The sequence below is a fragment of the Littorina saxatilis genome, linkage group LG17 (genome assembly GCF_037325665.1).
Source record: "Littorina saxatilis isolate snail1 linkage group LG17, US_GU_Lsax_2.0, whole genome shotgun sequence".
Taxonomy (NCBI): domain Eukaryota; kingdom Metazoa; phylum Mollusca; class Gastropoda; order Littorinimorpha; family Littorinidae; genus Littorina; species Littorina saxatilis.
Window position 1 is genome coordinate 63272243 of NC_090261.1, and position 22810 is coordinate 63295052.

At 45.2% G+C, this 22810-nt stretch overlaps 1 protein-coding gene across 1 annotated transcript in view; it reads left to right on the forward strand.

The window, feature by feature from the left end:
- Positions 1 to 15271: 15271 nt before the first annotated feature.
- The window catches only part of LOC138952088 (polypeptide N-acetylgalactosaminyltransferase-like), a 29757-nt gene continuing 22218 nt past the window's right edge, over positions 15272 to 22810 (forward strand). Inside the window, exons 1-4 of the mRNA XM_070323677.1 lie at positions 15272 to 15559; positions 16291 to 16439; positions 17283 to 17381; positions 18587 to 18654. Of these exons, the coding sequence (XP_070179778.1) occupies positions 15407 to 15559; positions 16291 to 16439; positions 17283 to 17381; positions 18587 to 18654 (469 nt within the window). The 5' untranslated portion in view covers positions 15272 to 15406. The remainder of the gene's footprint in view (positions 15560 to 16290; positions 16440 to 17282; positions 17382 to 18586; positions 18655 to 22810) is intronic.

Sequence of the window (22810 nt, forward strand, 5' to 3'; positions counted from 1 at the left end):
CTCGGTTTTTCGTCTCATCCGAAAGACTAGCACTTGAACCCACCACCTAGAATGGTGTACAATGCTTCATCCAAACAGCTGCTTGCAAAATCAGATGACTTCATGTTCACCTACGATTGTACCAAAGCTGAAACACTATCCTGGACGTTATTCTGGGACAAAGCAGACATGAGTTATGATGAATCAGAAAGACTGGCATTTATTGAGGAGACTGCAGATGTGCGACGAACACTGTACCTTATTGAGATAAATCATGTCGCCAAGGATTTGCATGCACTGGTTACACTTCTCAGAGCCTACCTTCAGACTTGAACTTTGATCGCTGTTGTATCACATTTACGTATCATTACATGCTGCTTCTCTTGCAAAACTTGTAAAGCGCTACTACTATTTTGCAGCTGATACTGGTAAAACGTTAATACTCTATGATTATATTGAAACATTATTGTACACAATGCACTGGGAACATTTTCAAACATAATGTGGTTAACTTCTATTTCACCTCAATGAGCGAGGGCGGGATGAAAAAAAGAGTATTTTAGCATTTCTTATTCTGTTACAGTGTTAAGATAAAGATCAATTCAATTCAATTTAATTCAATTCAATTCAATACAATTTTCTCTCCCTCATTCTCATTCTCATAAATCAGACTCAAACCATCCGTTGTCAGGGTCGTGAATGCCACTGACTGGATTGGAGATACTCTTATGTCGCCTAGCGCCATGTAACTGATGAAACCATTCATAGCACCGATGCCGTGATTGTGCAGAGCTAGCTCTGCGGTTTTGGACGACCCCATTTCACTGCTGTACAGCAAACATCGTCCCCAAATACCTGTTTGTTTCTAAAAAATCATGCTGGAGGTTGCATTTTATGTAATAACCTCCTGAAATGAGCTTTCACACTTTAGAATGGCATTTAACGCTCATTGAAGTTTTAAGAAACTTTCTGACACGAAAAACAAAAGAGACCCCAAATGCCTGTGTTTTGAGCAAGATGGCATTTTGATACACAGCCGACCCCAAAATGACTGCAAAACCACCTATGTGTGTGTGTGTGTGTGTGTGTGCGAATCGTGGACGGTTTCTGACTTTGTCGTGTTCGGTACGGAGTGACAGGCAGCCCATAGATTAGCTGTCACCAGGACAAGTTATCCCCGCTGAGTGGTTATCCCCCTTGCCCTGGCACCACGTACATTCTGTCAGCTCCAGCCAGCCGTGCATTAAACTGACGTCATCATAGATCTCCAGGTTGGACCAACCACTGAGCGGGGAAATGGAAATGTCAATCACGTGACAGAAACCGCCTTTTCACGGTGACCGCGATGGCGCTGGTGATAGATTTTGACGGCTTCCTTCCTTGAAATTGATTATGTCCTGAGTTCAGCTGTCAGTTGACGGGCGCAGTGGCGTGGTGGTAAGACGTCGGCCTCCCAATCGGGAGGTCGAGAGTTCGAATCCGGGTCGCTGCCGCCTGGTGGGTAAAGAGTGGAGATTTTTCCGATCTCCCAGGCCAACTTATGTGCAGACCTGCTAGTAACTTAACCCCCTTCGTGTGTACACGCAAGCACAAGACCAAGTGCGCACGGGAAAGATCCTGTTATCCATGTCAGAGTTCGGCGGGTTATAGAAACACAAAAATACCCTCCCCCGAAATCGGCGTATGCTGCCTGAATGGCGGGGTAAAAACGGTCATACACGTAAAAATCCACTCGTGCTAAAAACATGAGTGAACGTGGGAGTTTAAGCCCATGAGTGAAGAAGAAGAAGAAGCTGTCAGTTTGGTGTTTTCCTTGACTGCAGTCAATTTGGTGTTTTTATATTTAGTCAAGTTTTGACTAAATATTTTAACATCGAGGGGGAATCGAAACGAGGGTCGTGGTGTATGTGCGTGTGTCTGTATGTGTGTGTGTGTGTAGAGCGATTCAGACTAAACTACTGGACCGATCTTTATGAAATTTGACATGAGAGTTCCTGGGTATGAAATCCCCGAACGTTTTTTTCATTTTTTTGATAAATGTCTTTGATGACGTCATATCCGGCTTTTCGTGAAAGTTGAGGCGGCACTGTCACGCCCTCATTTTTCAACCAAATTGGTTGAAATTTTGGTCAAGTAATCTTCGACGAAACCCGGACTTCGGTATTGCATTTCAGCTTGGTGGCTTAAAAATTAATTAATGACTTTGGTCATTAAAAATCTGAAAATTGTAAAAAAAAATAAAAATTTATAAAACGATCCAAATTTACGTTCATCTTATTCTCCATCATATTCTGATTCCAAAAACATATAAATATGTTATATTTGGATTAAAAACAAGCTCTGAAAATTAAATATATAAAAATTATTATCAAAATTAAATTGTCCAAATCAATTTAAAAACACTTTCATCTTATTCCTTGTCGGTTCCTGATTCCAAAAACAGATAGATATGATATGTTTGGATTAAAAACACGCTCAGAAAGTTAAAACAAAGAGAGGTACAGAAAAGCGTGCTATCCTTCTTAGCGCAACTACTACCCCGCTCTTCTTGTCAATTTCACTGCCTTTGCCGTGAGCGGTGGACTGACGATGCTACGAGTATACGGTCTTGCTGAAAAATTGCATTGCGTTCAGTTTCATTCTGTAAGTTCGACAGCTACTTGACTAAATGTTGTATTTTCGCCTTACGCGACTTGTTATGGGGGCGAGGACGCCCCCATTCTATACGGTTAGTTTAGAGGTTGACCATGGGCAGCGCCATTTTGTTGTGAAATACGTCATCAGTTTGTGTACACAGGAAGTTGTGACATCCGTCACCCTATGGGAGGGGTGAAGGCAACATTGTTCATCTGTAGAAAGTTGTGAAATCCGTCACCCTATGGGAGGGGTGACGTCAAAATTGGTCATCACAGAGTTTGTGTAACACAGGAAGTTGTGAAATACGTCACCCTATGGGAGGGGTGACGTCAAAATTGTTCAACAAAAACATGATATGTCGCATTGTGCAGGGTCAACTGCAACAAACTCAAACCGAGCCATTCATACCTAGCTGTATTTGAGTGACTTATATACCCGACATTTTTATTTCTTATTTTTAGCACAGGTGTAGGAAAAATCATGAACCAAAATGTTATTTATTTTCTAATTTAACATTTTTTTTACAAATATGACCATGGTCTTTTAAACATACAGTGACATTAAACATTGTTATGTTAAAAAAAAGAAAAAAGAAAAAAAGCTTTTGTGCAGAAATCAGAAAATACATTGTACATTTTACCTACAGGCCAAACAGTGTCTGTTGGCGGCAAAGGGCCCAGCAAGTTGCTATTTTTAGATCGATTAAAAGTTGTCAAGAACAGGCGCTTACATTTGGATGTGTCCACTGATAGTAGGTTTGGTTGTGATCAATCAGAATGATGTAGGAATAAAAATGTATGACAGTTTGGTATGATGACATGTAATTCAAATATGCTGAAATGTAACATTATACATGATATAATATTATTATGGCTGTTGCCATGACCATGAACCCCAAGAAAGGTTTAATGTTATGTAAAATCAAAATACCAAAATCAAGCACCTACTAATCTGGTCTACGGTGCGGCTTGGACCTAATATGGATGGACACGCAACTCGCTCAGCCAGCCAGCGCTGCGAGACTTACAGCGGCCAACTTCGCCGCGGCGCGCTCATTGGTTCAGTATTGAACTTGCGTCAAGGCCGATGCGCGTAGATTCCCAGAATGTTTACTTTCGGTTAGATTCTTCGACAGCATTCGCAGAGGTGACTGCCGTATTGTGTACCGCAGTCAGAAGTAATTTATTACTTTTGGGAGTTTAGTAACGTGATATCAGTTTTCAATTGTTCGTTCACTTATATTGCTTTCAGATTTAACACACAAGAAACAGTAGCACGGTTTTCGTTGCGAAAATGTGCATTGGCAGTGCTACGCGATCGAATTGTGTATTATGTACACGCGGTGTTCTGGAAAAGACCGAAGCGACATGTGACGCCAGTCGTTCAGCCCGCGAGCGGTGGGATGGGGGGGTTCACATGGTTTGTTTGTTTCAGAACCACACCCATATACACACATTTCACATGTAAACCATTTGTCCGCCCCCTGTCGATATTTATCGACTAAGTTCCTTGTTCTTGACTGCAATCAGTTTGGTGTTTTCCTTGACTGCAGTCAGTTTGGTGTTGTAGGCTACTTGACTGCAGTCAGTTTGGTGTTATACTTGACTGCAGTCAGTTTGGTGTTTTACTTGACTGTTGTGTTATCACAACGACACACACTGTAGCTATTTATCCGGCGTGTTTATTGTCAAAGATAGTTCAGAAAGCTTTGTCATATGCAGCTTCACTTAGTAGAAGTAGTGCACCTCGTTTCGCGCTCAGTCCCACTACATGAGACAGCAGGGTTGATGTGTGCCTGCCGTTCAGTCACGTTATGTTGTCAATATGCCCGTTAAACGGCCCATCCGAAGTTACTGCATTCTTGGAGGGATATGGCTGCAGCAAATAGCACTGGGGGTTGACTCGGGGCAAGTTGCGGAACGCATGCAAGCAGACACTGAAACCCGGTTTGCCGGCGACGACCTTTCTCAACGCGCCCCCCCCCCCCCCCGGCCTTCTCCATTTACTTTGTCAGAACAAATGCAGCGCAGCATGTGGATGTTTGACTGCAAATCTGGAGCCAAAACACCGAGTTATCCAAACCCATCGGCGTCGCCAGGCACAGACATAGAAAGAGCTGTGATCGCCAGGCTGCAGCCACAGTGCGAGGCGGAGGGTCGTCCCCCGCAGGCAGGGACTAAACAATAGCAGGCCCCCGTTTCTTTGAGGCGAGAACTGGCGAGTGGGGCGAGGAAGTACCGTTTTTTGGGCAATTCTTGCCGCGAGGAACGTTAGGATTTGGCAAGCGAAGACTAGCATATTCTTGTGTAAATGGCCACCAAACTACACACTCTAGCTTCCTAGCTCCGCGAGCGGCTTACATACTAGCGTGCGGGGATAAGGCGCTGTGTGCACGTCACATAGAGCGGATAGTGTGACGTCACTCTGATACATCTCCACATCGTGTACACGTCACACAGAGCGGATAGCGTGACGTCACTCTGATGTGGGGAGGTTCGGTAATCAAGATCTTTTCTTTCTCTTGATGTTGATGATGTGTTACGGACTCTTGATGTTGATGATGTTACGGACTCTTGATGTTGATGATGTGTTACGGACTCTTGATGTTGATGATGTGTTACGGACTCTTGATGTTGATGATGTGTTACGGACTCTTGATGTTGATGATGTGTTACGGACTCTTGATGTTGATGATGTGTTACGGACTCACTCTGGACTTTCACTCACGGACACAACATATGACATTGTGACAACAGCAGAATACTGGCATGGCAAACTGTATTCCTGTGTCTATCTTCCCTCCTCCTCTCCGCCTACCGACCGAAGCCGGTGGCTACAAGCCACAATACAAAGTTGACTACATCTCCTGAGTTAGTGGAGCACACAACAACATACGTCCACACTCTTCCCAAGTTCTCTCCGTTCTCTTTCACACCCTAGCATGTACATACATAATCAAACTTCAGCTAGAGTCACAAACATCCAATCAACATCTTAGTAACCACCCGTAACCACGACACTCTAAGCAGGTTCCGTGTTTCATTGGTTAGACTAAGACAAGATGAAGGGGAGGAGCACAAAGGGGGGGGGGGGAGTGGGGGGGGGGGGTAAACAACTGACCACCTGCCAGCGATCCACCCGATCCGACAAAGGAATTAACACCCTCTTAACGAGGCTTTGATCGGGGCGCGTCAAAATACACGGCTAGAGCATCCTCTGGGAAGCTACTCCCGGTTAGGCCATAAAAGTTACGCCACTGACCACCTGCTGGCCAGCGGCTACCCGTCTCTTCCTAGGAGAGCGGCTTAAGTTCAAAGGATCAAAGACTAGTCAGAACATGGACACAGGACGGCGAAGCGCGCTTAGGATCTACCGGTGACTGGACATGTGCATCTCATCAAAATAGACCTTTTCGGTATCTGAGCAGCTCTCGCGAGACACGCTCTTTGTTAAGCTTTGAACATCGCGAGAACTTCGAACTTTGGCTTGTGCAGCTCGCGTGAGATCGCTGTACCGCATGCTTTGCTATGCTCTGAAGTTTGCGAGAGATCACGAGAGTTTGGAATACCGATATAGGGTCTATTTAACTTAGAACAGATAATGGCATTACACAAAACATAAAGCGATCGGCAACATGAACTACAAACACTAGATTGGACAATGACAAAAACTTAACTCTATAATTGTCTGGTCACCCTGTCACACTGATACATCTCCACATCGTGTACACGTCACACAGAGCGGATAGCGTGACGTCACTCTGATACATCTCCACATCGTGTACACGTCACACAGAGCGGATAGCGTGACGTCACTCTGATACATCTCCACATCGTGTACACGTCACACAGAGCGGATAGCGTGACGTCACTCTGATACATCTCCACATCGTGTACACGTCACACAGAGCGGATAGCGTGACGTCACTCTTGATACATCTCCACATCGTGTACACGTCACACAGAGCGGATAGCGTGACGTCACTCCTATACATTTCCACATCGTGTACACGTCACACAGAGCGGATAGCGTGACGTCACTCTGATACATCTCCACATCGTGTACACGTCACACAGGGCGGATAGCGTGACGTCACTCTGATACATCTCCACATCGTGTACACGTCACACAGAGCGGATAGCGTGACGTCACTCTGATACATCTCCACATCGTGTACACGTCACTCAGAGCGGATAGCGTGACGTCACTCTGATACATCTCCACATCGTGTACACGTCACACAGAGCGGATAGCGTGACGTCACTCTGATACATCTCCACATCATGTACACGTCACACAGAGCGGATAGCGTGACGTCACTCTGATACATCTCCACATCGTGTACACGTCACACAGAGCGGATAGCGTGACGTCACTCTGATACATCTCCACATCGTGTACACGTCACACAGAGCGGATAGCGTGACGTCACTCTGATACATCTCCACATCGTGTACACGTCACACAGGGCGGATAGCGTGACGTCACTCTGATACATCTCCACATCGTGTACACGTCACACAGCGGATAGCGTGACGTCACTCTTGTACATCTCCACATCGTGTACACGTCACATTGAGCGGATAGCGTGATGTCACTCTGATACATCTCCACATTGTGTACACGTCACACAGAGCGGATAGCGTGACGTCACTCTGATACATCTCCACATTGTGTTCACTTCACACAGAGCGGATCGCGTGACGTCACATATACATCTCCACATTGTGTACACGTCACACGTACTGAGCGGATAGCATGACGTCACTCTGATAATCTCCACATCGTGTACACGTCACATAGAGCGCGGATGGCGTCACAACGGTTGAGTCATCGTTTCTGAAAACCCGAATGTCCCCTTTGAAAACGCACACGTACGACCCCATATAAAAACGCAATTGTTCCCATTAAAAACGCGAATGTTCCCATTGAAAACGCGAATGTTCCCATTGAAAACGCGAATGTTCCCATTGAAAACGCGAATGTTCCTATTGAAAACGCGAATGTTCCCATTGAAAACGCGAATGTTCCCATTGAAAACGCTAATGTTCCCATTGAAAACGCAAATGTTCCCATTGAAAACGCTAATGTTCCCATTAAAAACGCGAATGTTTCCATTGAAAACGCTAATGTTCCCATTAAAAAACGCGAATGTTCCCATTGAAAACGCTAATGTTCCCATTGAAAACGCTAATGTTCCCATTGAAAACGCTAATGTTCCCATTGAAAACGCGAATGCTTCCATTAAAAACGCGAATGTTTCCATTGAAAACGCTAATGTTCCCATTGAAAACGCTTATGTTTCCATTGAAAACGCGAATGTTTCCATTGAAAACGCGAATGTTCCCATTGAAAACGCGAATGTTCCCATTGAAAACGCTGATGTTCCCATTAAAAACGCGAATGTTTCCATTGAAAACGCTAATGTTCCCATTAAAAACGCGAATGTTCCCATTGAAAACGCTAATGTTCCCATTAAAACCGCGACTGTTTCCATTGAAGACGCTAATGTTCCCATTGAAAACGCTAATGTTCCCATTAAAACGCGAATGTTCCCATTGAAAACGCTAATGTTCCCATTGAAAACGCTAATGTTCCCATTGAAAACGCGAATGTTCCCATTAAAAACGCGAATGTTCCCATTGAAAACGCGAATGTTCCCATTAAAAACGCTAATGTTCCTATTAAAAACGCGAATGTTTCCATTGAAAACGCTAATGTTCCCATTAAAAACGCGAATGTTTCCATTGAAAACGCGAATGTTTCCATTGAAAACGCTAATGTTCCCATTGAAAACGCTTATGTTCCCATTGAAAACGTAAATATCTCAATTGAAAACGTAAATCCCATAATTCAAAACGCGAATGTTCCCATTGACAACCGAATGTTCCCATTATGTCCCTTTGAATAAGTAAATATCTCAATTGAAAACGTAAATCACATAATTGAAAACGCGGATCTTCCCATTGAAAACCAGAATGATCCCATTGTAAACGAAAATGATCCCATTGAAAACGAGTTTTCATTCATAACCAGCTGGGGAATGAATAACGCTGTTCTCCATGTAACAAATCGAGGTGGTGAATTGGTTTGAGCTTTCAGGCGAAACGTGGATTGTCAAAGTAAAAGCCAATCAGGCTGATTGTTTGATGTGTGGAACCATCGCGGCTTTGGATTCGTGTTTCAATGTGCAACTTATCTCTGTGATCGCAAAATGCACAAAGAAAAGTCATAAAACACTTTTAAGAAAGGGAATATGCACAAAAGTTACGGAACTCGCAAACATGATGGCAGCTCTGTACATTTTTAGACTGGAAGAAAAGCGACGAAGAAGTTACCTTTGACGTCACAGACAAGTATGACATGTTATCTCGAACTAATGTGACGCGCTTTGAGCCCGAAATTGCATTCTATAAATTACGTTCAGATTAGGGATTCCGTCTGTTATTGTGCGTACTTTTGCTCATCCAAAATAATGACAAGCTTTTTTGTTGGTCCTCGGGGAGCATAACGCCTTCGGGTTTCATCTTTATCAACCTCGGCCTTCGCCTTCGGGTTTCATCTTTATCAACCTCGGCCTTCGGCCTTCGGCCTTGGTCGATAAAGATGAAAATCGAAGACGATATGCCCCCTCGGACTATTAGGGTTAGGGGAAAACCGAAGACGATATGCCCCCCTCGGACCAACAAAAAAGCTTGTCTGTCAACAAGCCACCAACATCTTATAATGTTTCGTTTGATTTGACTTGGAGAGAGAGACAGATAAGAGAGAGGGAGAGGGAGGCAACGCATTGTGTATCAGAGCACACGGGATCACCGGTGTAAAGTCAAACTGGGCTGATAGATAGAAGTACGCAAGGCTGTCAGTGCTCTTTGGATTGGACACAGTTATGTTGTCAGATACACATCTTTGGTATGGACACAAATGTGTTATCATATACACATATTTGGTATGGACACAAATGTGTTATCATATACACATCTTTGGTATGGACACAAATGTGTTATCATATACACATCTTTGGTATGGACACAAATGTGTTATCATATATACACATCTTTGGTATGGACACAAATGTGTTATCATATACACATCTTTGGTATGGACACAAATGTGTTATTATATCCACATCTTTGGTATGGACACAAATGTGTTATCATATACACATCTTTGGTATGGACACAAATGTGTTATCATATACACATCTTTGGTATGGACACAAATGTGTTATCATATACACATCTTTGGTATGGACACAAATGTGTTATCATATACACATCTTTGGTATGGACACAAATGTGTTATCATATACACATCTTTGGTATGGACACAGTTATGTTATCATATATACACATCTTGGTTTGAACGAGTGAACTGCTGAGATCGTTGGCACAGAGGGGGAAATCAGTGGCCGGCACACCAACATTTCTACAGCAAGGTGCAGCGGCGATCCAACTGGATGAGGGGGGTTGGGGGTGGTGGTGGGGGGAGGGGGGATAGATTCTGTGGCTGGCGGATGAACAAAACATGTACATAACAGAACAAAACTACATGTAATGATGATACGGACACGGGGCCTGGGGACAGGGGTTAATAGGATCACACCAATGGTGTGTGTGTGTGTGTTCGTGGGTGTTGGTGTGAGGGACACAGTGAGAGATGGGAGGGGGGGGGGGGGGGGGCTAGAAGCAAGCGATGACAGCATGCAGGAGTCGGTGGTACGGGGAATACGTAGCGGCCGGTGCTGAATATTATGACCTCCCTGTCACCTCACAATCAATGGTTTCCATGGCAATCTTTGTCATACCAATAACGAACGCCATTACTGAAGAGCTCTTGGTGTTTTATGGTCGGGTCGCGAATTTGCGATTCCCGAAGGCATTGCAAATTCGCGGCCGGGTCGTTTGTCAATCTTCCGATGGGCGATGCCACAACAGACAGTGTAGTGGACGATGAGCGATGCCACAACAGACAGTGTAGTGGACGATGAGCGATGCCACAACAGACAGTGTAGTGGACGATGAGCGATGCCACAACAGACAGTGTAGTGGACGATGGGCGATGCCACAACAGACAGTGTAGTGGACGATGGGCGATGCCACAACAGACAGTGTAGTGGACGATGGGCGATGCCACAACAGACAGTGTAGTGGACGATGAGCGATGCCACAACAGACAGTGTAGTGGACGATGGGCGATGCCACAACAGACAGTGTAGTGGACGATGAGCGATGCCACAACAGACAGTGTAGTGGACGATGAGCGATGCCACAACAGACAGTGTAGTGGACGATGAGCGATGCCACAACAGACAGTGTAGTGGACGATGAGCGATGCCACAACAGACAGTGTAGTGGACGATGGGCGATGCCACAACAGACAGTGTAGTGGACGATGAGCGATGCCACAACAGACAGTGTAGTGGACGATGAGCGATGCCACAACAGACAGTGTAGTGGACGATGAGCGATGCCACAACAGACAGTGTAGTGGACGGTGGGCGATGCCACAACAGACAGTGTAGTGGACGATGAGCGATGCCACAACAGACAGTGTAGTGGACGATGGGCGATGCCACAACAGACAGTGTAGTGGACGATGAGCGATGCCACAACAGACAGTGTAGTGGACGATGGGCGATGCCACAACAGACAGTGTAGTGGACGGTGGGCGATGCCACAACAGACAGTGTAGTGGACGATGAGCGATGCCACAACAGACAGTGTAGTGGACGATGAGCGATGCCACAACAGACAGTGTAGTGGACGATGAGCGATGCCACAACAGACAGTGTAGTGGACGGTGGGCGATGCCACAACAGACAGTGTAGTGGACGATGAGCGATGCCACAACAGACAGTGTAGTGGACGATGGGCGATGCCACAACAGACAGTGTAGTGGACGATGAGCGATGCCACAACAGACAGTGTAGTGGACGATGGGCGATGCCACAACAGACAGTGTAGTGGACGATGAGCGATGCCACAACAGACAGTGTAGTGGACGATGAGCGATGCCACAACAGACAGTGTAGTGGACGATGAGCGATGCCACAACAGACAGTGTAGTGGACGATGGGCGATGCCACAACAGACAGTGTAGTGGACGATGAGCGATGCCACAACAGACAGTGTAGTGGACGATGAGCGATGCCACAACAGACAGTGTAGTGGACGATGAGCGATGCCACAACAGACAGTGTAGTGGACGATGAGCGATGCCACAACAGACAGTGTAGTGGACGATGGGCGATGCCACAACAGACAGTGTAGTGGACGATGGGCGATGCCACAACAGACAGTGTAGTGGACGATGAGCGATGCCACAACAGACAGTGTAGTGGACGATGAGCGATGCCACAACAGACAGTGTAGTGGACGATGAGCGATGCCACAACAGACAGTGTAGTGGACGATGAGCGATGCCACAACAGACAGTGTAGTGGACGATGAGCGATGCCACAACAGACAGTGTAGTGGACGATGAGCGATGCCACAACAGACAGTGTAGTGGACGATGAGCGATGCCACAACAGACAGTGTAGTGGACGATGAGCGATGCCACAACAGACAGTGTAGTGGACGGACACTGAGAGAAAAAACACGCAACTCGTTTTCGTTTTTTAATTTTTTTTACAAGAAACAGGAGAGGTGTAATACAATAAAGTGGGGGAGGGTTGTATTTGGTGATGTGATAATGTAATACAATGAGTGGGGGAGGGTTGTATTTGGTGATGTGATGATAATAATAATAATAATAAATGAGCATTTATATAGCGCAACATCATAACTTTACAATTATGCTCTTTGCGCTTGACACATTTAAAATTAAAACACAGTTATACAAGCATTTACATAGATCTACATTCATAGTCAATAACGCTTAATTAAAAGCATACACAATCAAACATACATTACAAAAAATTCTTCCACTAACTAAGTAATAAAAACATGAATAAAATATAGGCAGTGAAAACAATGTAATACAATGAGTGGGGGATTGTATTTGGTGATGTGATAATGTAATACAATGAGTGGGGGATTGTATTTGGTGATGTGATAATATAATAATACACGGAGTGGGGGATTGTATTTGGTGATGTGATAATGTAATACTAGGAGTGGGGGATTGTATTTGGTGATGTGATAATGTAATACTAGGAGTGGGGGATTGTATTTGGTGATGTGATAATGTAATACTAGGAGTGGGGGATTGTATTTGGTGATGTGATAATGTAATACTAGGAGTGGGGGATTGTATTTGGTGATGTGATAATGTAATACTAGGAGTGGGGGATTGTATTTGGTGATGTGATAATGTAATACTAGGAGTGGGGGATTGTATTTGGTGATGTGATAATGTAATACAATGAGTGGGGGATTGTATTTGGTGATGTGATAATATAATAATACACGGAGTGGGGGATTGTATTTGGTGATGTGATAATGTAATACTAGGAGTGGGGGATTGTATTTGGTGATGTGATAATGTAATACTAGGAGTGGGGGATTGTATTTGGTGATGTGATAATGTAATACAAGGAGTGGGGGAGGATTGTATTTGGTGATGTAACATGAGACAGTAAAGTAAGGGAGCGGGCATCCCGTGTGCTTTGTGGAGCGACACGACGAGGACAGGACGAGGTCAGGACGAGAACAGAGAACAATCAGTTTAGCATCTCTACTGCTAGCACAACTGTTGGTCTGGACCGTGAAGGAGGTGCCTGTATATTTGATGATGAAACAAGAGACAATAAGAGTGAGGGGACATTTCTTGTGTTTGATGATCTAACGGGCACCAGTACAGGGGTAGGCCAGGGAACCCTGTAAGGGGGAGGGGGGGGGGACATCCCTTGTGTTTCATGATCTAACGGGCATCAGTACAGGGGTAGGCCAGTGTAGGGGGGGGGGGGGGGACATCCCTCGTGTTTCATGATCTAACGGGCATCAGTACAGGGGTAGGCCAGTGTAGGGGGGGGGGGGGACATCCCTTGTGTTTCATGATCTAACGGGCATCAGTACAGGGGTAGGCCAGCGTAGGGGGGGGGGGGGGGGGGAACATCCCTTGTGTTTCATGATCTAACGGGCATCAGTACAGGGGTAGGCCAGTGTGTGTGGGGGGGGGGGGGGTGGACATCCCATGGGTTTAGTGACATAACAAGAGACAGTGTCTGTCCAGTGGTGAACCAGGAGACAGCATAGCAATGACATTGATGATGAAGGGGGTGGGAGTTTCAGTAGGGGGGGGGGGGTAGGCATCCAAGGAGACAGGAGACTGAGGGTAAGCCAGTGAGGGAGGCAGGGAGGCAGGGAGGAGAGCGCTGTGTGTGCTAACCCTAAGGTGATGTAACTCGGGGAAGTCAGACGGTTGACCCCACAAGGTCTGTCTCAGCGTGCGACGCATTGCTGACCGGGGCGCCTGACACCTGCACTCTGCTCTTTGATCTCACCGGCCCCGACACAGGGAAGTGTGTGTGGTGTGGAGGGTGAGGGGTCACACGGTTAGTTATGCCAGCGGCCTGCGCTCTTTGCTTTGCTGTCTGGCGCTCGCACACTGCAGAGTATTGTGATACAGTGCACCATCCGCTTGTTTGCACCGCCTCTCCCTCTCCCACCCCCTTCCTCTCCCTCTCCCACCCCCTTCCTCTCCCTCTCCCACCCCCTTCCTCTTCCCTCCCCACCCCTTCCCCATGACTGAACAAGTTGTCCTTCCTTCTGTGGGAGCCTGTCTTCTGTGGGTATCTGTGTCTGTCTTCAGTGTGTGTCTGTATTCGCTGAGTGCGTCACCGTGCCTGTCATATGTTGGCCGTGTCCGTAACGTGTTGGTCTTGTGTCCGTGCCAGTGTCTGCACCCTGCACTCTCTGCCTCGTCCTTACCTGCCGGTCATTGCCTGGCCCTTACCTGTCTTTTTACCTGTCTACCTTCCCCGCCCCTCCTGGCCGCTGCCCACCTGTCTGATCCCCGGGCCCGTAGCTCCAGCCCCCCTAATCCTCCCTGGATCGTGCGCTCATTCACTGGCCGCTACAGGGAGAGAACCGTGTGATACTTCCAGACACTGGCTAAGCCACAGCTAGTTGTGTGATACTGCCAGACACTGTCTAAGCCACAGCTAGTCGCTGTGGAAACAATAACGCGATCCCTAAGTTAAGTTGCTTAGTGCGATGGACCTAGTGCCCCCCCCCCTTTGCTATAGATGTATCAGACTTTGTTTTCCTGGTAGCATGTTGCCGTGGGAAAAAGTTGTGGGAATGGAAAGCTCCCTTCGATAGGCCTATGTCACAGTGCTTTCCTGACTCACTAGCCGGCCTTTGGCTTGCCACAGTTCAATTTGTTGAATTTTGATTTGTCTTGTTGAGTTTACTATGTGTGATGATGTTGTTGAAGGCGGTATCTGTGTTACTGTGTTTATTGCTGCAAGGATATACAAGCATGGGGATAGTTCCTGATCCTAGCAACCTCTCTTGACTGCTATGTTGCAATGGCAATCCGCTTATAGATGACCTTGTGTTGCTATGACAATGGGCTTGTCTGTGAGTGAAGTACAGAGATAATTTTCTTCAATAGATGATACTGTGACTTGATGATATAATTATATAGGCCATTTGTAGGTGAGACTACATTGCCATGACGACGGCCTTGTCTGTGTGTGCAGCATGGAGAGAAGCTGAGGGGCGGCAGTGTGGGCGCAGGGCATGATGGGATACAGGTAGTGCAGGGTGACATCGTCATCGCTCATCGCAGCAATGACCTTGACCATGACCCCCAGCAGCGACAGCAGGCGGTGGAGAGGATGGCGGTGCCCACCATGCCACCACACAGAGAGGGGGAGAGAGAGGGGGAGAGGGGGAGAGAGGGGGAGAGAGAGGTGCTGCCCCCGCCCTGGAGAAGAGGCGGGGAGGTTGAGCACAAGAAACAACCCGACACAACTGCCGCTAGCAACAAGGTATGTCACCTGTCTGTGTTGTCACCTGTCTGTGTTGTCACCTGTCTGTGTTTTTCTCTCTGTATGCGTGTCATTCTTTTTTGCCTACTCACCATTTTGTCTATATACATTTCTAAATCTTGCCTGTCTACCGGTTTGTGAGTTTGCCACCAGTTTGTCAAAGCCAATGAAAGTCTTGATTATTCAAGGCTTGGTATTGTGGCTTTATTCAAGGCTTGGTATTGTGGCTTTATTCAAGGCTTGGTATTGTGGCTTTATTCAAGGCTTGGTATTGTGGCTTTATTCAAGTCTTGGTATTGTGGCTTTGTTCAAGGCTTGGTATTGTGGCTTTATTCAAGGCTTGGTATTGTGGCTTTATTCAAGGCTTGGTATTCTGGCTTTATTTAAGGCTTGGTATTGTGGCTTTATTCAAGGCTTGGTATTCTGGCTTTATTCAAGGCTTGGTATTCTGGCTTTATTCAAGGCTTGGTATTCTGGCTTTATTTAAGGCTTGGTATTGTGGCTTTATTCAAGGCTTGGTATTCTGGCTTTATTCAAGGCTTGGTATTCTGGCTTTATTCAAGGCTTGGTATTCTGGCAGGTTCCAGGAGACTGGCTCCACATTACTCTCTGTTGACTTATTTTGACAGTGATTATTTCCTGTGATTATTAAATGTCAGAATTTTGCAGTTGAGGCGGTGATAATGATTCTTTTATCATTGTCTCACCTGGCTGCCTGTCATGCCAAGCAGGTGTCGTGGCAACAGTTTGACGAGCGCGGTTACATCGACAAGAAGAAGCTGCAGCCAGGGGAGGACGCGTACGCTCACAACAAATTCAACCAGCAGGCCAGCGACGACATCCCCTCCAACCGACCCGTCCCAGACACCAGGCACATGCAGTATGTTACATTTTTCTGTCTCAACTTTTCTGTCTGTCTGTCTCTCTCTCTCTGTCTCTGTCTCTGTCTCTCTATCTATCTCTCTCTCTCTCTGTCTCTGTCTGTCTCTATGCAGTCAGTCACAGGTGTCGCTGTCCACTTGTCTGTCTATCTGTCTGTACATGAAGTCAGTCACAGCTGTTGCTGTCCAGCTGTCTGTCTGTCTGTCTGTCTGTCTTTCCATTTGCCTGTTAGTTTCTCTGGCAATCATGCAGTCTGTAAATGCTTTAATAGTTATATTGCAATAATTTTTTTCAAGTCAACATGTGTGTGTGTGTGTGTGTGTGTGTGTGTGTGTGTGTGTGTGTGTGTGTGTGTGTGTGTGTGTGTGTGTGTACATTGAGACATACATGTGCATGTCAGTGTAGTCTTCTTCTTCTGCGTTCGTGGGCTGAAACTCCCACGTACACGTGTTTTTTGCACGAGTGGAATTTTACGTGTATGACCGTTTTTTCCCCGCCATTAAGGCAGCCATACGCCGCTTTCGGAGAAAGCATGCTGGATATTTTCGTGTTTCTATAACCCACCGAACTCTGACATGGATTACAGGATCTTCTCTGTGCGCACTTGGTCTTGTGCTTGCGTGTACACACGAAGGGGGATAAGCCACTAGCAGGTCTGCACATAAGTTGACCTGGGAGATCGGAAAAATCTCCACACTTAACCCACCAGGCGGCCGCGACCGGGATTCGAACCCTCGACCTTCCGATTAAGAGGCCGACGTCTTACCACCCCGCCACAGCGCCCGTCTTGTCAGTGTAGTTACCCACAGTGTTATAAGAGTGGATTGTTGTGTTTCACCAGGTGTCGCTCCAAGAACTGGCTGCAGAATTTACCTGACACTTCTGTCATCATCACCTTCCACAACGAGGCCAGGTCCACACTGCTCAGAACCATCGTCAGGTGAGTCTTGGTGTGTCATGGTGTTTCTTGGTGTGTCATGGTGTGTCTTGGTGTGTCATGGTGTGTCGTGGTGTGTCTTGGTGTGTCATGGTGTGTCATTGTGTGTCATGGTGTGTCTTGGTGTGTCATGGTGTGTCATTGTGTGTCATGGTGTGTCTTGGTGTGTCATGGTGTGTCTTGGTGTGTCATGGTGTGTCTTGGTGTGTCATGGTGTGTCTTGGTGTGTCATTGTGTGTCTTGGTGTGTCTTGGTGTATCTTGGTGTGTCATTGTGTGTCATTGTGTGTCATTGTGTGTCATTGTGTGTCATTGTGTGTCATTGTGTGTCATTGTGTGTCATTGTGTGTCATTGTGTGTCATTGTGTGTCTTGGTGTGTCATTGCATGTCCTTGCTGTGTCGTTGTGTATCACTGTGTGTCATTACCTTCTTTGTCTTTCACACAGTACAGTCTGCATTGTGTGGAAGATGCCACTGTGGCATGTTACATAAAGTAGTCCGTCATTTAACACTTTACTTTGTGTACTTTATGGACAAAACTAATGCTAAATGAAATCCATGATAGATGTGGCATTTCATGCTGTTCATGCACACAAGTATAATGGCAAATGAAATTCATTAGAGATGTGGCATTTCATGCTTTTCATATTCTACAGAAAAGGATGTTCATCTTTACATGTGTTGTGTTATGTGCGGTGATGTTGATAGGGTTGAATGACTTCAGTCTATGCAGAGTCACTGATGCTCACGGTTGAATGACTTCAGTCTATACAGCGTCACTGATGCTCACGGTTGAATGACTTCAGTAACTGATGTTCACGGTTGAATGACTTCAGTCTATGCAGAGTCACTGATGCTCATGGTTGAATGACTTCAGTCTATGCAGGGTCACTGATGTTCATGGTTGAATGACTTCAGTTACTGATATTCACGGTTGAATGACGTCAGTCAATGCCGAGTCACTGATGTTCACGGTTCAATGGCTTCAGTTTATGCAGGGTCACTGATGTTCACGGTTGAATGACTTCAGTCTATGTAGTCACGGTTGAATGACTTCAGTCTATGCAGAGTCACTGATGCTCACGGTTGAATGACTTCAGTCTATGCAGAGTCACTGATGTTCGCGGTTGAATGACTTCAGTCTATGCAAAGTCACTGATGTTCAAGGTTGAATGACTTTAATCTATGCTCACCTTTACTCTGTGCAGCGTGTTCCGCATGAGTCCAGAGAACCTGGTCAAGGAAATTATTCTTGTGGACGACTTCAGCGAAGACCGTAAGACAATTACCTGTATTTACATGTCTTAATCTTGTTTGGTGTCTGTGTGTGTCTGTGTGTGTCTGTTTGATCTGTATCACTGTAAGATTTTATAGTTCAGTGCCTGGGTGTAATGTGGCAGGCATGTTTCTCTGTGTCATAATGAAAGGCCATACAGGGGAACATGTATGTGCACTGTGTGCAGGTAAGCATGCATATGAACTTTGTCTCTGTGTGTTTAGGTCAACATGCATATGAACTTTGTCTCTGTGTGTTTAGGTCAACATGCATATGAACTTTGTCTCTGTGTGTTTAGGTCAACATGCATATGAACTTTGTCTCTGTGTGTTTAGGTCAACATGCATATGAACTTTGTCTCTGTGTGTTTAGGTCAACATGCATATGAACTTTGTCTCTGTGTGTTTAGGTCAACATGCATATGAACTTTGTCTCTGTGTGTTTAGGTCAACATGCATATAAACTTTGTCTCTGTGTGCAGGTAAGCATGCATATGAACTTTGTCTCTGTGTGTTTAGGTCAACATGCATATGAACTTTGTCTCTGTGTGTTTAGGTCAACATGCATATGAACTTTGTCTCTGTGTGTTTAGGTCAACATGCATATAAACTTTGTCTCTGTGTGTTTCGGTCAACATGCATATGAACTTTGTCTCTGTGTGTTTAGGTCAACATGCATATGAACTTTGTCTCTGTGTGTTTAGGTCAACATGCATATGAACTTTGTCTCTGTGTGTTTAGGTCAACATGCATATGAACTTTGTCTCTGTGTGTTTAGGTCAACATGTGTAAAAGGGTTGGGGAAACTCTAATGTTGTTTTGCTTCTTCTTGTTGTTGTGTTACCGACTCTTTCTGGACTCTCACTCACGGACACAACATATGACATTGTGACAACAGCAGAATACTGGCATGGCAAACTTTATTCCTGTGTTTAACATCTTCTTCTCTCCTCCATTCCGCCTACCCAGCCGAAGCCGGTGGCTACAAGCCACAATACAAAGTGGACTACATCTTGTCAGTTAGTGGAGCGCACAACAATACAAAGTGGACTACATCTTGTCAGTTAGTGGAGCGCACAACAATACAAAGTGGACTACATCTTGTCAGTTAGTGGAGCGCACAACAATACAAAGTGGACTACATCTTGTCAGTTAGTGGAGCGCACAACAATACAAAGTGGACTACATCTTGTCAGTTAGTGGAGCGCACAACAATACAAAGTGGACTACATCTTGTCAGTTAGTGGAGCGCACAACAATACAAAGTGGACTACATCTTGTCAGTTAGTGGAGCGCACAACAATACAAAGTGGACTACATCTTGTCAGTTAGTGGAGCGCACAACAATACAAAGTGGACTACATCTTGTCAGTTAGTGGAGCGCACAACAATACAAAGTGGACTACATCTTGTCAGTTAGTGGAGCGCACAACAATACAAAGTGGACTACATCTTGTCAGTTAGTGGAGCGCACAACAATACAAAGTGGACTACATCTTGTCAGTTAGTGGAGCGCACAACAAAATACGTCCACGCTCTTCCGCGTCTCTCCGAGTTCTCTCTCACACCCTCCCTGTCTCTCACACCCTGGCATGTACCTACACAATCAAACTTTAGCTAGAGTCACAAACATCCAATCAAAATCCTAGTAACGATTAGAAACACAACATTCTAAGATAATAAGCCATTCCATTGGTTAAAGACAAGAAGAAGGGGGGGGGGGGGTGGTAAGGGATTAAGACCTTCCAACCGCAGCTGACACGCTTCTCCGTATCCAATTCAAAGGAATTCACACCCTCTTAACGAGACTTTGATCTGAGAGCATCAAACATTACCACACGCATGTGTTATCGGCGGCTACCCCGGGTCGGTCATAACAGTTACGCAACTGAGCTGGTATTCGATCCACCGGATCCGACAAATGAATTAACACCTACTTTAAAACCACTGCTACATGCCGTTAGCCAAGGAATACAGAGACAGACAGGCCGCCATATGACATAACAACACCTGCAGGCTCCCCGGCTACACGTCTCTTCCTAGGAGAGCGGCTTAAGTTCAAAGGATCAAAGACTAGTCAGAACATGGACACAGACGGCGAAGCGCGCTTAAGATCTAAAGGTGACTGGACATGTGCATCTCATCAAAATTTAACTTCGAACAGATAATGGCATTACACAAAACATAAAGCGATCGGCAATATGAACTACAAACACTAGACTGGACAATGACAAAAACTTTACTCTATAATTGGTGACTGGTCGCCCTGTCACACATGTATGTGCACTGTGTCTACGTCTGTGTTTGTGTCTAGGTGTGTAAACATGTATATATGCACTGTGTCTACGTGTGTAAACATGTATATATGTACTGTGTCTACGTGTGTAAACATGTATAAGAGTTGTTCTTTGCTACTGGTCACAAGTGGGGGTCAGCTCACACGGACGCATTTTTTCAATACAGTCTAGGGGAGAAACTGGTCACAAAGCACCCAGTACATGCCAGAGAGATAGGAGAATCGGCACAATCAAAGAAAATACCAAAATCATTCAATAGATATGGAAATATTAAGATTTACTGTGAAAATGGTAGCAAAAATGGCGTCCACAAATGGGAACGCACACTTGGTGCGTCTTTGAAGACTTACCTCCCGTTCTGTGTTGTTGTCAATGTTGATTCTACTTCTTCTACGTTCCCGGTCAATGTTGATAATAGTCGTGTTTGTGCTGTTTTTGTTGAAATAGTATCTAATAAAACTGATGCAGTTCTTGACATGTTGCAAATTATTGTTGTCTTTGTGAAATGCGAGAGTGTTCTGAGGCGTAATCTGAATACGGCTGATGTCCCACATAGGGTACCCCACTTCGATCAGCGTATTACTCCAAATGAGCTTCATAGCAGAAAAGCAGATACACTACCAAAACACTGCATAACAGATCTACAAGTCTGAGCCAGAATCATTGAAATTTACTTTCTGTATAAAATATTGCAATCAAATTTGTTCACGCCGTCACACAAATAACGCAGGTTACCCTCGCCTTCGATTCAAAGTAACTCCAATCTGACTGAATTACCATCGAAACGCAGATGACGAACTGATTCACCACACATTTGTGGTATTTTACACACAAATTTCAACTGTGTTGTTTCGCGATAAACAGCCATAAACAAACAAATGTGGCGCCGTCACGTCGCCTCGGAAGGAATAACGCAGGTGACCAAGACTTGTTTCCGATACCTGTCTGATTAAAATCATCGTTTTTTTCACGAATGACGGCTCTTTGGCAGATCTGGTGAGTTGGAAACTGTCTATGAATGTTTCATTTAATGTCAAATGCGTACATTCTTGTTGATATTGTTACCTTTGGGCTCATAAATTAAGTCAATCGTCGTGTTGTCCGAAAGTGACTTTTGTCAGCATAGAACTTACTGTGCTTTGATCAATGACTGAGAAGAATCTTCCGATGACACTAGTTCATTTCACTACGCGAGTACAGATCTGCAAGGGAACTTATGGCAGGGGAAATAAGCGGAGTAACTGTTCTTCAACGGATTGCTCTGACTGATCTAAATATTTAGATCTTGTCGTCTGCTAGTCTGCTAGTAAGTAGTCTTCGGTCGTGTGAAAGTCACATCTATTTCGACTGTGCACATCGATCCGTGTAGTGAAATGTTGATCTTTGATGATTTGGCAACATAACTTCGCTAAATGTGCTTCGAGTGTATCTCTCCGTTAACCGCATTTGAAAACGTCTTTTAACAAGACCATGTTTCGACAGCCCAGATGGGGAGGATCCTCGATAGCTCACAGGGTATATAATGTTTTCCGCCGTTTTTTGAAGAATCCTTTCAAATTTGCTATTCCAAAAGTACCCTATGACAGGACTCGAGTGGCAAAGAATTACATTCTCTGCAATTCCTGTCTCAGTCCGTGCAGCCGTTTCGGGTCCTATCGTCATCATACAAACATACACACAGACACACAAGAACCAGCTTTACAAGTTAGATTATGTAGGAACCATGTGAACCAGTGGTTTTTTCTTATGTACAACAGATACTACAGTATTTCTGCTTTATGAAAAGCAATATTTCAAAAAACAAAACTAGAGATTTGAATTTTGACCACTTTTCCCCCTTTCTGTCACCAGTACTGAAGA